This window comes from Telopea speciosissima, chromosome 3 (genome assembly GCF_018873765.1).
Source record: "Telopea speciosissima isolate NSW1024214 ecotype Mountain lineage chromosome 3, Tspe_v1, whole genome shotgun sequence".
NCBI classification, from domain to species: Eukaryota; Viridiplantae; Streptophyta; class Magnoliopsida; order Proteales; family Proteaceae; genus Telopea; species Telopea speciosissima.
Genome location: NC_057918.1, coordinates 24,861,493 through 24,876,636, shown reverse-complemented (window position 1 = coordinate 24,876,636; position 15,144 = coordinate 24,861,493). Strand labels below are relative to the sequence as shown.

The following is a 15,144-nucleotide window of genomic DNA, read 5'->3' as shown; positions in this document are numbered from 1 at the left end:
TATTTGCAGCCTTAGCAAGTTTTAGAACCTCTTAAACAGTAGTACTAACAGTATCAGTAGCAGCAGTTGTAGCAGTAAAAGCAGTGGGAGTAGCAGCAGGCAGTGGTTGACAAGTTGTATTTATGTCAAGTGAGGAATGATAGTAGTAGCAATGGTTGAAGCAGTGACACTGTTGAAGAGTCAAGTGAGATGCAGAGTAGATTGTTTTGGGGAACAGGCATTAGGATGTTGATTGGGTATTGAGTAAAATAATTGCTTTAGCTTTTCTTATAATGAGTATTTATACAAGTCATTCTCTGTGTACATGTATTTGTCTGGACTGCCCCGGACTGCCCCAATTTCGCTATCAAGATAAGTAAATGAAACTCTTCAACAAAATACAAATTGTTGACAACATGACCCATATGGAGTCAAATTTTGTTGATTCTTCTGTCATTAGGACATTTTTAAAAACATGAAGATCCTAGCTTAATGAAGAAGAGACTTTGTTCAGCTTATTCAATGAAATGATCCTCACACCTACATATTCAAATTGATTGTGAACAGAAATTCTTACGGAGCTTTTGTTTAACAGGGAACATTAAATCTTAGAAAGCCTTTTTGTTTATCCAAAACATGGTTTATAATTGTTTATAATTTGACAACGACCAAGTTCCAACATAATTCATTTATTAATTAAAATTTCGTGTGCTTCCATGCTAGACCATATTGCATCTTGTAGAGCTGTTTTCATACTTCATTTGATATTCATTCAGTGGATGAGCTAACAGTTAGAAACTAGGTATGGATCGATTCTAACAAAGGAACAAGGATTAACAGCTAGGAGAAGAAGAAGGGGAAGAGAAGGAGGAAAAAGAAGAGTTGAGAGAAAAATCATGGTGTGAGAGAATGGAATCCTCCCACCTATTTTTTTCATTAACTACATTCTTGAAATTACATATACCTCCTTGGGGAGATAAAAGAAAAGAAAGAACAAAAGATAATATTACAACTTAATATGACTTATAAGTTATAACAAGCCAGTGACAAAAGTACCCTTTACAACATAAACTCTAACACTCCCTCTCAAGCTGGAGCATAAATGTCATGCATTCCCAGCTTGCATAAGAGGGTACTGAACTGGCTAGGAATGAGACCTTTGGTGAAGATATCTGCAACTTGATACCTGTCTTCACAAAGGGAGTACAAATATAACCATAATCCAACTTTTCTTTGATGAAGTGCCTATCAACCTCAATATGCTTCGCTCGGTCATGTTGCATGGGATTATGAGCAACACTCATAGCAGCCTTGTTATCATAATAGAGCCACATAGGTCCCTCAGTGTCAAATCCCAACTCTTGAATCAAATGCCTCAGCAATATGAGTTCACACACTCCATAAGCCATGGCTCTAAATTCTGCCTCTGCACTGAATCTAGCTACAACTGACTGTTTTTTACTCCTCCATATAACCAGATTACCACCTACAAAGGTTCAGTAACAAGATGTAGATCGTCTGCCAAAAACGGAACCAGCCCAATCAGCATCAATGTAGCCATCTATCCTCAAATAATTATGCTTGGCATATAGAAGGCTTTCCCTGGAGAAGATTTTAAGTACCTGATAATGGGATAAACAACATCCAAGTGCCCACTCTTAGGAGCATGCATGAACTAACTAGTGGAAGGCCGGTTAGGAGACGAGGGGAAACCTGAGAAAAATCAGAGTTCTAGGGGGGAGAGGAGAAATCGTATAAGAAGCAGGGGAGAGAAGAGTGCACACGCACAGCCACATTGGCTTTAAACCATAACTCAACTATTCCATCATATTCAATATGTTCTCACGTTGGTTACAATGCAAGTATTTAAAGGGGAAAATAAAGAATAAAACGAAAGACTCAACGACTCCTAGTTAGACTCTGAAACTGAAACTGAAATAACTCGCTATCTATCTACTACGTATTCCCAAATTAAAGGATTACCGATTACATAATACTTTCCAAAATAAAATAAACTTCCTAAAATCTTACTAGACCCAAAACTCAAATTGGACCCGGTTCATCTCCATTTGGATACCCAACTGGGTTTGGGTCAATCCAAGGTAGTGTACCTGCTTCACTGACTCACCACTCCAACTGCATAAGTAATGTATGGTCGAGTCAAGGAGAGATAGATCAGTTTCCCAACCAATCTTTGGTACTTCCCTACATCTATAAGAGGAGAACCACAGTCTTCACCAAGCTTATGATTTTGATCATAAGGGGAGTTTGCTGGTTTACAACCCAACATTCCTGTTTCTTTCAATAGGTCCAATACAAACTTTATCTGGAAAATATTGATTCCTTTCTTTAATCTTGATACTTCAATTACTAAGAAGTTCTTCAAAATTCCAAGATCTTTGATCTCAAACTGTTGAGCCAGGTAAGATTTCAATCTACTTATCTAATGCAGTGAATGTGCTCTATGGCCAAGAATGGGAGGGTAGTTTAGTCCCACGTCGGTCGAGTAGTGCGCAGTAGTTTGGCTTACAGACTTGGAAGGGCCTCTCCACCCATAAGCTCAGGCTTTTGGATTGGACGTCATTAAGTAGTATCAGAGCGGGTTATCCGTGCACCGGCCATGTGGGGGCTCATGGCCCAAAGTTAGGGGGTCGATGCAGTGAATGTGCTCCATGGCCAGGAATGGGAGGGGAGTTTAGTCCCACATCGGTCGGGTAGTATGCGGCAGTTTGGCTTATGACCTTGGAAGGGCCTCTCCACCCATAAGCTCGGGCTTTTGGGTTGGATGCCATTATTATCTCAGCATTGTCATTTTTTTAGTCACTACAATGTCATCAACATAAACAATGAGAGTTGTGACCGTACCATTTTCTCGCCAGATAAACAAAGTATGGTCAGCCTAACTTTGCAAATACCTATTCCTTAGAATGGCTTGTCTAAATCGCTCAAACCAAGCCTTGTGCGACTGCTTGAGGCTATAAAGTGTCGTTTTTTAGGAGACACACTTTCCCTTCTGCTGAGGGAAACTTTAAACCAGGTGGAGGCTGCATATACACTTCTTCTTCTTGGTCACCATCATAGTTGTCATGGCGTCTAGGCGACCCAAGTCGTCGAAGAGAGTAAAAAATCAGGGCGACACAAAGTAGGCGATCAAGGCGTCCAAAGCGCCTGGACGCCTAGGCGTCACTTAGGCGACGCCTTGACAACTATGGTCACCATGAGGAAAGGCATTCTTTACATCTAATTGGTACAATGGCCAATCTCTATTGGCTGCCACAGATAAGAGAACTCTGATTGAGTTGTGCTTGGCCGTAGGAGCAAATGTCTCTTGGTAGTCAATGCCATACACCTGACTGTACCCTTTAGCTACCAACCGAGCCTTATATCTTTCCACAGTACCATCTCATCGATACTTAATTGTATAGACCCACTGCATCCAACTGGAATTCTCCCGCTAGGAAGATCTACAAGTGTCCAAGTACCACTCTTCTCAAGAGCTATCATTTCCTCAGACATGGTCTTCTTCCACTTTGGGTCAGACATAGCCTCAGAGACATTTTTGGGAACGGACAAAGAGATAAGAGTAGTACAAAAAGCAATGCACGTAGGAGAAATAGCATTATAGGAAACAAACTTGGCTATAGGATTAGTACAAGCTCTTTTCCCCTTTTCAAGTAGCAATAGGGAGATCTAACTCAGATGGAGGAGAAAAAGTGTTATTGACTGACAAAAGTGGATCTCAGGATGTGGATCCAAAGAGGACTCTTGGCAGGTCTTCTTTCCCTTTCCCTTCAAGCATTCACCTATTTTTTACACAACAACCTCTTTTTCATTGCTAGCATTAACACCTGAATGAGTATTAATGTCAACAACATCTACTTCCCTATGTTTCCCAATATCAAGCAAGGATGGGGAGATAGGCAAAGGAGAAAAGAAAGGGGATGACAACAACAGCCTGTTCACTCCCATTAGTCTCCCCTTGAAGAGGATGTTGATGAGGAGAAAAGAAAGGAATAGACTCAAAGAAGGTGACATCTTTGGAGAGAAGTCGTTGTCGGGAAGAAGGGTGGTAGCATTATCATCCTTTAGTAGAAGAGGAATAGCCAAGGAAAAGACATTTGACTGCTTTGGGATCAAGCTTTGTCCGAGCTGATTTATTGACATGGACATAGCAGACACACCCTAACACTTTAGGAGGAAGGGAAAAAGCATGAGCTTGAGGGGAAAGGATTTCCAGAGGGCATTTACAGCCAAGGAACTGAGTTGGCATCCGATTGATTAGGAAGGCAGCAGCAAGAAGGGCATCAAACCAAAAAGTCTTGGGGACATGCTTACCAAAGAGAAGACTCCTAGTGACCTCCAACAAATGGTGATTCTTCCTCTCAGCCACCCCATTCTGTTGGGGGTGTCAACACAAAGAACTTGATGAATAATGCCATTGTCAATAAAAAAAATTGTTGGAGCCCCCAAACATGTACTCTCCACACTTATCAGAATGAACTATTTGAATGCAAATTCCAAATTGAGTACAAATCAACTAATAGAAATTTTTTAAAGCATCATAATCATCACTCTTTTGGTTCATCAAAAAAGTCCAAGAGGACCAGGAATAGCCATCAACAAAAGAAACAAAATAACAATATTCAGACAAAGAGGTAGTAGGAGCAGGTCCCCAAACATCAAAATATACAATATTGAAAGGAACAGTGGATCTATTACCATGATAAGGATAAGATGAACGACAATGTTTAGCAAAAATACATGGTTCACACTGAAAAACATGAGAAGAAGAAAAAGAAACAAACAAATAGGGTAATTGTTTTCTCATGACAACAAAAGATGGGGTGGCCTAAATGTTGATGTCAAAGCATCACAAAATCCATAGTACTACTATCACTTAGGCCACAAACATAGGACTGAGCAGTAGGCAAAACAGGTGTCCGAGGCTCAAGAAGATAAAAGTCCTTTCTCCTCACGTCCACTGCCAATTATCCTTTTCATTACCTGTTGATATATGGGCCAGAATACCGTGGGGGTATTCTGGACATTTTTCCTTATAATTTTATTGTTTTTTGAGTGTGGTTTAGTCCCACATCGCCAATGTACAGATTCTATTATTTTCTATTCATTATAAATATATGGCTTGGGGTCTGCCTTAGACATCCAAGCATTGAGTTCTATATCTGATACTCTTAATATGGTATCAAAGCTGGTTCTTAATTAGGACTCTTATCCACGATCCTCTTCCCTCTCTAATTCTCGATCTCTCTTCTCTTCTCTTCTTCTCTTCTTCCCTTTGTTTGTTTTGTTCTTCTCTGTCCCATAGGGCAGCACTGATGAGGTGATCAATTGATCCAGCTGCTGCCCTCCTTTATTACCTCACCCCATGATCTGAAGATTTGATCGATAGGGTGCTTGGCCTCTTTGCTGCGAATATTGAAGACTTCAGCGTTCGTTGGACAGAACCCATCTTTACAACAAGGGATTTGTTCACCATATTGGAGCTCCGAACCTGCAGCAGAATACTATTCCAGCACCTACATCAAGCTCCAGCCCCTCAAGGTCGATATTTCTTCACACTTTCAGGGTTTTTCAAAACCCTGACAATAGTCGACATTGGGGGTTCCATATATCAGTTGATTCTGATTTTTTGAGGGGTGATTCTCCCCAGTTCAAGACTAATTTGACTGCAATTTCAGCCTCATCCAGTCACTTTTTCAGGCCTCAATTCATCTTATCGATTTCAGCACTTTCAGGGTTTTTTTCAAAATCCTGAAAATATTGATCTCAAGGTTCTCTCTGTCTGGTGTTGCTGATTTTTGGAGACATTTATTCCTTCATTATTAGAGGGCTTTCATCCTTGTTGCAGCCCTTAACTTGGAGATTTTATTGGGTTTCTCTTCACAACAGTCCCCTTCTGCGATTTGGGATTCTTCACTGTCCTCATGGGTGACTGTGGATTCGACTGCTACTTCTGTTGGTAATGGAAACAGCAAACCAGATTATCTGAATTTCTCCCCAAATCCAATCAAGTTGGATGGCACAAATTATCTGCTTTGGTCTAGGTCTGCCTCCTTTGCCATTGTTGGCCGTGGCCTTACTGGTCATATTAGGGGAACCACTGCTATGCCTACTGAGGTTGAAGCTGCTCAGGACAAGTGGCTTGCCCACAATGGAGTTCTTATGTCCTACCTGATCGGTTCGATGACTACAGAGCTACAGAACAATTTTCTTCTCCTTGACACAGCCGCGGAAATTTGGGCTGCTTGCAAGGAGACTTATGGACAGCTTGGCAATGATGCCCAGGTATATGAAATCAAGAAGAAGGTCCTTCACACTACTCAGGGAGAATTGACAGTCTCCAAATATTATGCTACCTTGCGCAGCCTTTGGCAGCAACAGGACCACTTTTCTGACTTCCACCCAAGTACAGCTGCTGATATTGCCTCCTATAAGAAGCATGTGGACAAGATTAGGGTCTACGATTTTTTGGCTGGCTTAAATGTGGAGTATGATCAGATTCGTGTTTAAGTGTTGGGCCATCAGCCTTTCCCCACACTAGAATAATCTTATGCCTTGGTGTCCTCTGAGGAGAACCTTCGGGCTGCCATGTTGCATCCCCCTGTTACTGACAGATCAGCTCTCAAGGCTGCTGCCCCTGCTATTCCTGTACCTAATAGCATGCTTCTCTTGGTGATTCTACCACAGGGACTGTCGTTTGTGAGCACTGTCACAAACCCTATCACACCAAGGAGAAGTGCTAGAAACTTCATGGGAAACCGGCTGACTTTGAAGCAAAAAGGGCTGCCAAGACAAAGCCAAAGCAAAAGACCAAGGCCCATCACCAAAGTATTATCGCAGCCCTGCACATCGACCCGGTCTATCCCAGGATGATCTACAGCACTCCTACGTATGCTCAGTCTTCTCCGCTGCCGCCTCTACTACATCAGCTCCTGCCGCTCTTCACTCCTTCAGGTTCACACTTTGCCCGGTCAGGTATTGCATTTGGGGGTCATTGTGCTTCTGTAGCTTCCCATCCTTGGATCATCGATTCTGGAGCTACAAATCATATGACCGGTTCTTCTAGTTTGTTTCACAGATATTCCCCCACTTCTGGGAAGGACAAGGTCAAGGTGGCTGATGGTTCCCCTTTTGCCATTTCTGGAAAAGGAATCATCAACTGCACTTCTACTCTTCCCTTGTCTTCTGTTTTACACATTCCTAAATTTACTACTAATCTTCTTTCCATTAGTAGTATTACTCGTGATCTTAACTGCAAAGTCACTTTCTTTCCATCTCATTGTGTGTTTCAGGATCTGGAATCTGGGAAGACGATTGGATTGGGTAAATTGCACGGTGGGCTGTACCTGCTTGATGATGGTTGCTTCTCTCCACCACAAGTGCCTTCTCCGCTCCACCAGAACTCCATGGTCTCTTCTAAACTCTACCAGTGGCACTCTAGGTTAGGTCACCCCCCTTTAGGAATTGTAGCTCATTTATTTCCTAATTTGGTCACCCTTCGTACTAAGGATGATTTTTTTTTGTGAGGCTTGTGTTCTGGCCAAACATACACGTTCAAATTATCCAATTTCTAATAAAAGGAGTTCTTGTTTTGATTTGGTACATTCTGATGTTTGGGGCACTAATCGTAAACCGTCTATTTCTGGCCATCGTTGGTTTGTCTCTTTCATAGATTGTCATTCAAGGAATACATGGGTTTATCTTTTACACACAAAAAATCAAGTCTTTTCATGTTTGCAGCATTTTTATAAAATGATTCAAACTCAGTTCTAGGCTACTCTCAAAGTATTGAGAAGTGATAATGGAACGGAGTATACAGAATCCCAATTTCAAAAATATCTTGCTGACCATGGCATCCTTCACCAAACTAGTTGTGTTGATACCCCTGCCCAAAATGGCGTGGCGGAACGAAAGAACCGTCACTTGTTAGAGATGGCCAAGGCTTTGATGTTTGCGAGGAATTCCCTTCTCAATATTGGGGGGATGCAGTACTCACTGCAGCCTATCTCATCAATCGGCTGCCTTCCCGAGTTCTTAACTCTCGTAGCCCCTCTAATATTTTGTTGGGAAATTCCTCCTTTATTGTGCCCCCCAAGGTGTTTGGTTGTGTGTGTTATGCTAGGGATACTAGATCTCCTGGCAAACTTGAACCTAGGGGCCTTCGCTGTATTTTCTTGGGTTATTCTCCGACCCAGAAAGGTTACAAGTGTTACCATCCCCCTTCCCATCGTACCATGGTTAGTATGGATGTTATTTTCCATGAGTCCCTTTCTTACTATTCTTCGCCACCTCTTCAGGGGGAGAGTTCTAGTGAAGATGTGCCTTTTGAGATTCCACTACCAGAGGTTCCTCAAAATGCTGTCCAGCCCACTTTACCACCACCCACGGCTGCTGCCCAGCCTACTTTGGATACCCCACTTCCTCTGGCTGTTCCTCCCTCACCTAATGGGAATCCTATACAGGGGGAGACCGTAGAAAATAGTGTTGTTAATGCTCCTATACAGGGGGAGCTGACTCCAGTCCAGAGAACTATTGGTGAATTTCAGAAGAGAATTGACAACTCCAACATCATCACCTATACGAGGGGCAGATCCAACAGAGGGCAGCTGCAGCCCACTGTAGCACCAATACCCATCCAATTGCCGACTACAGACCCGGATCCTTCATCTCCTGGTAATTCCTCTCCTTCCGACCTACCTATTGCTCATCGCAAAGGTACTAGGACTTGCACCTTACATCCCATATCTCGCTTTGTTTCGTATGGTTCTCTTTCTCCTTCTTTCCGTGCTTTTGTATCCTCTCTTTCTTCTGTCTCTATTCCTAAAACTTGGCAAGAAGCATATACAGATGGAAAGTGGAAGGCTGCAATGTTGGAAGAAATGAGAGCACTACACAAAAATAACACGTGGGATCTTGTGACTCTTCCTCTAGGGAAAAAACCAGTGGGATGTAAATGGGTCGTTGTGGTCAAACAGAAGGCTGATGGGTCAGTGGATCGGTATCAGGCACGTCTGGTTACAAAGGGGTTCACTCAGACTTATGGAGTTGACTATCAGGAGACCTTTGCACCAGTGGCAAAGCTCAACACTGTCAGGGTGCTGTTATCTTGTGCTGCAAATCTTGGGTGGGATCTTCAGCAGCTAGATGTGAAGAATGCCTTCCTCCATGGGGAGCTTGAGGAGGAGGTATATATGGACATTCCACCAGGCTTCTCTGGTGACAGGACTAGGGGCAAAGTCTACAAGTTGAAACGTGCTCTCTATGGGTTGAAGCAGACACCTAGGGCTTGGTTCGGCAGGTTTCATAAGGCTATGATTACAGCAAATTATAAGCAGAGCAATGTTGATCACACCTTGTTCATCAGACGAGTTGGTGACAAGGTTACTCTTCTCATAGTCTATGTAGATGATATCATGGTGACTGGTAATGATGATGCTGCTATCAGGGATTTAAAGCTTCTCCTTGGCTGTGAGTTTGAGGTCAAAGATCTAGGTTCTCTAAAATATTTCCTAGGGATAGAAGTTGCTCGCTCTTTAAAGGGCATCTTTCTTTCTCAAAGAAAATATGTCCTTGATCTATTGACTGAGACAGGGCTGCTAGGTTGTCATCCTTCAGATACTCCTATGGATGCTACTGCAAAACTTAGGGAGAAAGAGGGTGAACCTGTTGACAAAGGTGGTTATCAGCGGTTAGTGGGCAAACTAATCTACCTTTCCCACACCAGACCTGATATAGCGGTTGCTGTAAGTATGGTGAGCCAGTTCATGCATGATCCCTATTCCTCTCATATGGATGCAGCCGGCGTATTTTGAGGTATTTGAAGTCTGCTCCAGGAAAGGGAATTCTCCTATCTTCCAATGGTCACCTCAAGATTGAAGCTTATACTGATGCCGACTGGGCTGGTTCTTCTTATAGAAAGTCCATCTCTGGCTATTGCTCCTTTGTGGGTGGGAACCTTATTATATGGCACAGCAAGAAGCAGAATGTTGTGGCAAGGTCCAGTGCTGAAGCCGAGTTTCGTGCGATGGCCCAAGGCATTTGTGAACTTCTTTGGCTTAGAGGATTATTGCAGGATATTGGTGTTGCTGTCCATCTTCCAATGATGCTTTATTGTCACAATAAAGCGCTATTAGCATTGCTTATAACCCTGTTCAGCATGATCGCACTAAACATGTGGATGTTAACAGACATTTCATCAAGGAAAAGCTTGAAGCTGAACTCATTTGTGTTCCCTTTGTCAAGACTACATATCAGCTGGCTGATGTATTCACTAAGGGGCTGAATTGCAAGCTGTTCCATCCTATACTAGTCAAGTTGGGCATGCATGATATATATGCTCCAACTTGAGGGGGAGTGTTGATATATGGGCCAGAATACCGTGGGGGTATTCTGGACATTTTTCCTTGTTATTTTATTGTTTTATGAGTGTGGTTTAGTCCCACATCGCCAATGTACAGATTCTATTATTTTCTATTCATTATAAATATATGGCTTGGGGTCTACCTTAGACATCCAAGCATTGAATTCTAATTCTAATCCTCTTAACATCACCAAATCTTGAAAAAGACAATAGGAAGGAAAGAAGGTGACACAGCAATGTAAGGATTTGGTTAGATGACTTACAGACAATAGGTTAGTGAAAAAATAAGGGACATGAAGCACAGAATCAAGAGAAATACCAGAAGTGACTCGAACATTACCCTTACCAGAAATAGAGGAAAGAGAACCATTGACAACTCTAACCTTATCCCTAGTAGAGCAAATAGAATAGGAACCATAACACTGAGACATACCAGTTATGTGATTGGTGGCACCAGAGTCAATGATCCAAGAGGGAGCAGTAGAGGGTGCAGATGTAGAGGCTTGCAAGGTTAAGGCTGAAGAATCTGACTCTACAGGAGCAGTAGAAGAGTAGTCAAATCGAGACATCATCCTGTGTAGTGCTGCAATATCCTCTCTAGAAAGGGAATCAGGGTCAGCCTGTAGTTCAGATGACTTAATTTCGGCTGTAAAAATGTAGGTTCTAGCACCCCCTCTCCTACCACCACGAGTACCAGTGAATCTACCACATACCAAGCGGTTGACCATGAAGGACGCCAACATCTTTCTTTAGTGTGTCCCAGCTTCCCACAATTATCACATTTAAATCTTTCTCTGTTATCTCCACGGGATGGCCCTTGGCCTCTCCCCCCACCTCGCCAATCTCTGTGAAAATTAGAAGTAAGAGAAGATCTCTCCAGGGATGGTACAGTGTCCATAGACACTCTCCTAGTCTCCTCACTTTGTAAGTAGCTACATAATTCATCTAAGGATGGAAGAGGTGACCGCCCCAATATCTGCAGTCGGATTGGCTCAAATTCTGGATTAAGCCCACCAAATAAAATAAGGACACGCTCCTTCTGAAGTGTCCTATACACCTTTGCTTCATCCTCAGAGTTGGACAAATGGAGGTCCCTATAGTGGTCATATTACTCCCAAAGACCAATGACAATGTTGAAATATTCAGAAATGCTTCGGTCACCTTGTTTCATATTGATGACTATTTGAAAATTTTGATAGACTATTGCTAAGTCACCCACTCGGTCAAAAATCTTGGAGACATTGTCCCAAATTTCCTTTGCAATCTCCTTTCTCATAAATCTCCTACCTATCTCAGTTTTCATGAAGAAAATCAGTCAAGTCATGACGTTAGAATTCTCAATCTCCCATTTCAGGTATGCTAGATCAGTAATCACAAATGCCTTGATAGAACCTATAATGTACCCCCAGTTTCCCCCTACTTCTCAAAAATAACTTCCCAGAGTGAGACCAATCCAAATAGTTGGTATTGTCCAACTTCACAAGAGATATTTAGGTATTGGGGTTATCAAATGGAGTTATGCTAAGGTAAGTACCACCCAAACCACTAGATGAAGCTTCACCAATTCCACTAACCTCAGAATCAGACCCAGACATGATGTGCAAACACTTAACAAATCACTATAATATCTTGAACAAATAGGGAATACACTCCACCCAAAGAAAGGAAACAAACTAGGAAACAAATACACCACCAACAAGCAAACAGGCAACAGTTCCTTGATGATAATCAAATCAAATACACCTCTTGCACCTTATAATGTAGTTCTAGATAGGGTAAAGCCCTACTAGAAGCCAATTAAACCAGGACCAATAACAAGGAACTAAGGGGCTCTTGGTTCTGCAGTTTCAGTAGGACAGAATTGCAGTTTTAGGTCAAATCTAGGGCTTAGGTTAGGATAATGGAAGGTGGGCTTAGGGGGTATGGCTAGGCAGGTTTATAGGACTCTAATAATGTAGGTATTATAGAGGTTTAAGTTTTTTGAAAATTCTGTAAAACTGGGCAGTAACTCAGGATCGACTATGGGTTTTAGGGAAATTAATGAAGGATGAAGGGATTAGGGTTTTGATGGACAAATATTGCTGAGCAGCAAGATCTAGAGTTTAATGGAATTAGGGTTTAATGGAATTAGGGTTTAATGGAATTCAAGCAAAAATAAAGGGGGATCAATTGGGGAAGGGAGTACAGGATTAGAAGAAGAAATTAATGAACAAGTTGCAACAGAAATCCACTAGCAGCAGCTTGGACAGAAGTGAAGGATAGAACCACCTTCGAATTGGGATCCTCCCGGCCGTCACGGCGAAAGGAGTCGATCGGATTCCACCAATCCCTTTCCACCTTAATAGAATCACAAGGATGCACACTCACAAGGAGCTCAGGAGCAGCAACAATGGCAGCCAACAAGCAAAAGCTTTTTTCATTAATCAAATTCGTGTTCAAGGCTTTGCCCCCTTACAACCTTATATAAAAGACTCAAAAATAGACTTCTACTCTAAAAAGGAAAGGCCTGACCCAATCCTTAACCTATTAGGTAACTTAAACTAACTAGGAAACTAAAATACTAAAAGAAATAAACTCAAAACATGGCAGGACTTATAGAGTCCTAATCCAACCCAACTTACATCATATGACCACTTAACCAAGTCACATGATCACTTAAATTGAACCAATTGGATGCAACCAATTTGAACTGGTTCAATTAAAAAAACATAAAAATAAACTAAGTATTGGGCTAATCCCGTATGCAACCTATATACCCCTAGTTTAGGCTCATTAAAGTGGCCTATTACATAGAAAACCCTTAGGATCAAAGGCCCAACATATATATATCCCAACCCTAGACTTATTCCTAATAAAAGAAGCCCAGTTTGGTGATAATTCTGCATCACCTTATCTTCATTCCACAACAGCCAATGATGTTCAAATAATGTAACTCTTCAACCAACAGTAGCCATTCAACATTCAGCAACCAATAATTTTCAAACAGAGAAGCAAAGATGAACCTGGCGGTACCTGCGTAGCAGCAAAGAAGTGAGTTGTGCTCTTCAACCATCTCACTTCACCAACCGAGTCCCTTGGGGCTTGAAAGATAACCCTTGGGTAATCCATATGAGCTTGGTCTCATTGCAAATGGAGTTGGAATGAAGGAGAATCAAAACCAAGAGAAGAGAAGCTGGCATTAACTCTGGTTTCGCCTTCTAGGGCTTCAATCGACTTCTACAGCCCTTAAACTCCCTCCATTAGGTATTGGATTAAAGAATAGAACTCCAATGAATATGCTACGTGAAATATTTTACATAGGATAGCCTCTATTGGAACCCTCTACCTTTCTAGGGTTCAAAAGAAAGGTGTAGAGAACAAATGAGCTTGGTCGAATCTCAAACCAGCTCTGATACCAAGTTAGAAACTAGGTATGGATCGATTCTAACAAAGGAACAAGGATTAACAGCTAGGAGGAGGAGAAGAGGAGGAGGAAGAAGAAGAGTTGAGAGCGAAATCATAGTGTGGGAGAATGGAATCCTCTCACCTATTTTCTTCATTGACTACATTCTTGAAATTACATATGCCTCCCTGAGGAGGTAAAAGAAAAGAAAGAACAAAAGATAAAATTACAACTTAATATGACTTATAATAAGCTAGTGACAAAAGTACCCTTTACAACATAAACTCTAACGCTAACCCCAAATTGTTGTGATAAGGCTAAGACACATGTTAAGTAGTCATTCATCAGATTTAATGGCATGTAAAAGACTTAATAACTCCCCTTTCAAGAGTTCTTTCAGCTAAAATATGGCATTATCATGCATCCTATGTATACATACCATGGAACTAAATCTCGGTTGAAACTGCAGGTTTCGAACAACTCGGTTTCGCAGCTAACCAAGACGAAACCTTAGGGTAGTTTAAAAAATACCAAATTTCAACTGGTTTCGACAATATTTCAGAAATTTCGATAGTTTAGACCAATTTCAACCAAAAAAATACCAAGTTTCGACCAATTTCAACCCACCCAGTTTCGGTAGTTTCGACAAGTTTTGACCAGCACATCACATGCCGAGTTTTACCCAAAAAATAACAGGTTTCGACCAAATTTCGGTTTCTAGCTAGTCGAAACCTGCGTCAGCACCGAAATCTTTATCCTTGATACATAACCATCCATAGAGACATGCATTTGTGGATCTGGTTCATGTAAATGAGCAACAGTGCCCTGCTTCTAATCATAGTTATGGTCTATAAGCAGCATTGCAGTCATTTTTCTTCCCTATAAACGGCATAGAATTGAATGTGACACAAGTGAATGCAAAGGGAAGGGCCATCAAATATAAATCATAAGTTACAGCTGCCATACCCTTGTACTTGTTCTAGCATTCCTTCCACTTAATCCAAGCACTACAATCATAATTATTGAAACAACATTCACTCCAAAGCCTAAAACCGTGAGTAGTGTTAAGGACAAAAATAAATATTAACAGCTTAACAGTGAAGAACATATAGAAATTCACATTCATAACAAGAAGGATATATGTGCTCGAAACATTCGGAGAAGCCATTTCCATCCCACACCTGTAAACCAGAAAATAAGAAAAGCAATTCAATTAAAGACAAAAAATAAAATTTTAATCTTTAAATTTTCGAAGTTTGGCTTTTTCTTTGGAATTTCATTAATCTACAAGAAAGTCACAGAAACAGAGTCTTAATACAAACACTTTCATGTCAACAAACGAAGTCCAGGAAAACAAAGAGCGAACTAATGTAAACCAATTACAAATTATGGAAAGGAACCA

The 15,144-nt window shown here is 41.4% G+C and overlaps 1 protein-coding gene across 4 annotated transcripts in view; it reads right to left on the bottom strand.

The window, feature by feature from the left end:
- The window catches only part of LOC122656414 (ABC transporter C family member 13), a 139,975-nt gene that overhangs the window by 124,615 nt on the left and 216 nt on the right, over positions 1–15,144 (bottom strand). For all 4 annotated transcript variants that reach the window (XM_043850917.1, XM_043850918.1, XM_043850919.1 and 1 more), the window contains exons 2-3: positions 14,883–14,923; positions 14,709–14,796 (exon numbers count right to left, since the gene is read on the bottom strand). In XM_043850917.1, the coding sequence (XP_043706852.1) occupies positions 14,709–14,796; positions 14,883–14,923 (129 nt within the window). The remainder of the gene's footprint in view (positions 1–14,708; positions 14,797–14,882; positions 14,924–15,144) is intronic.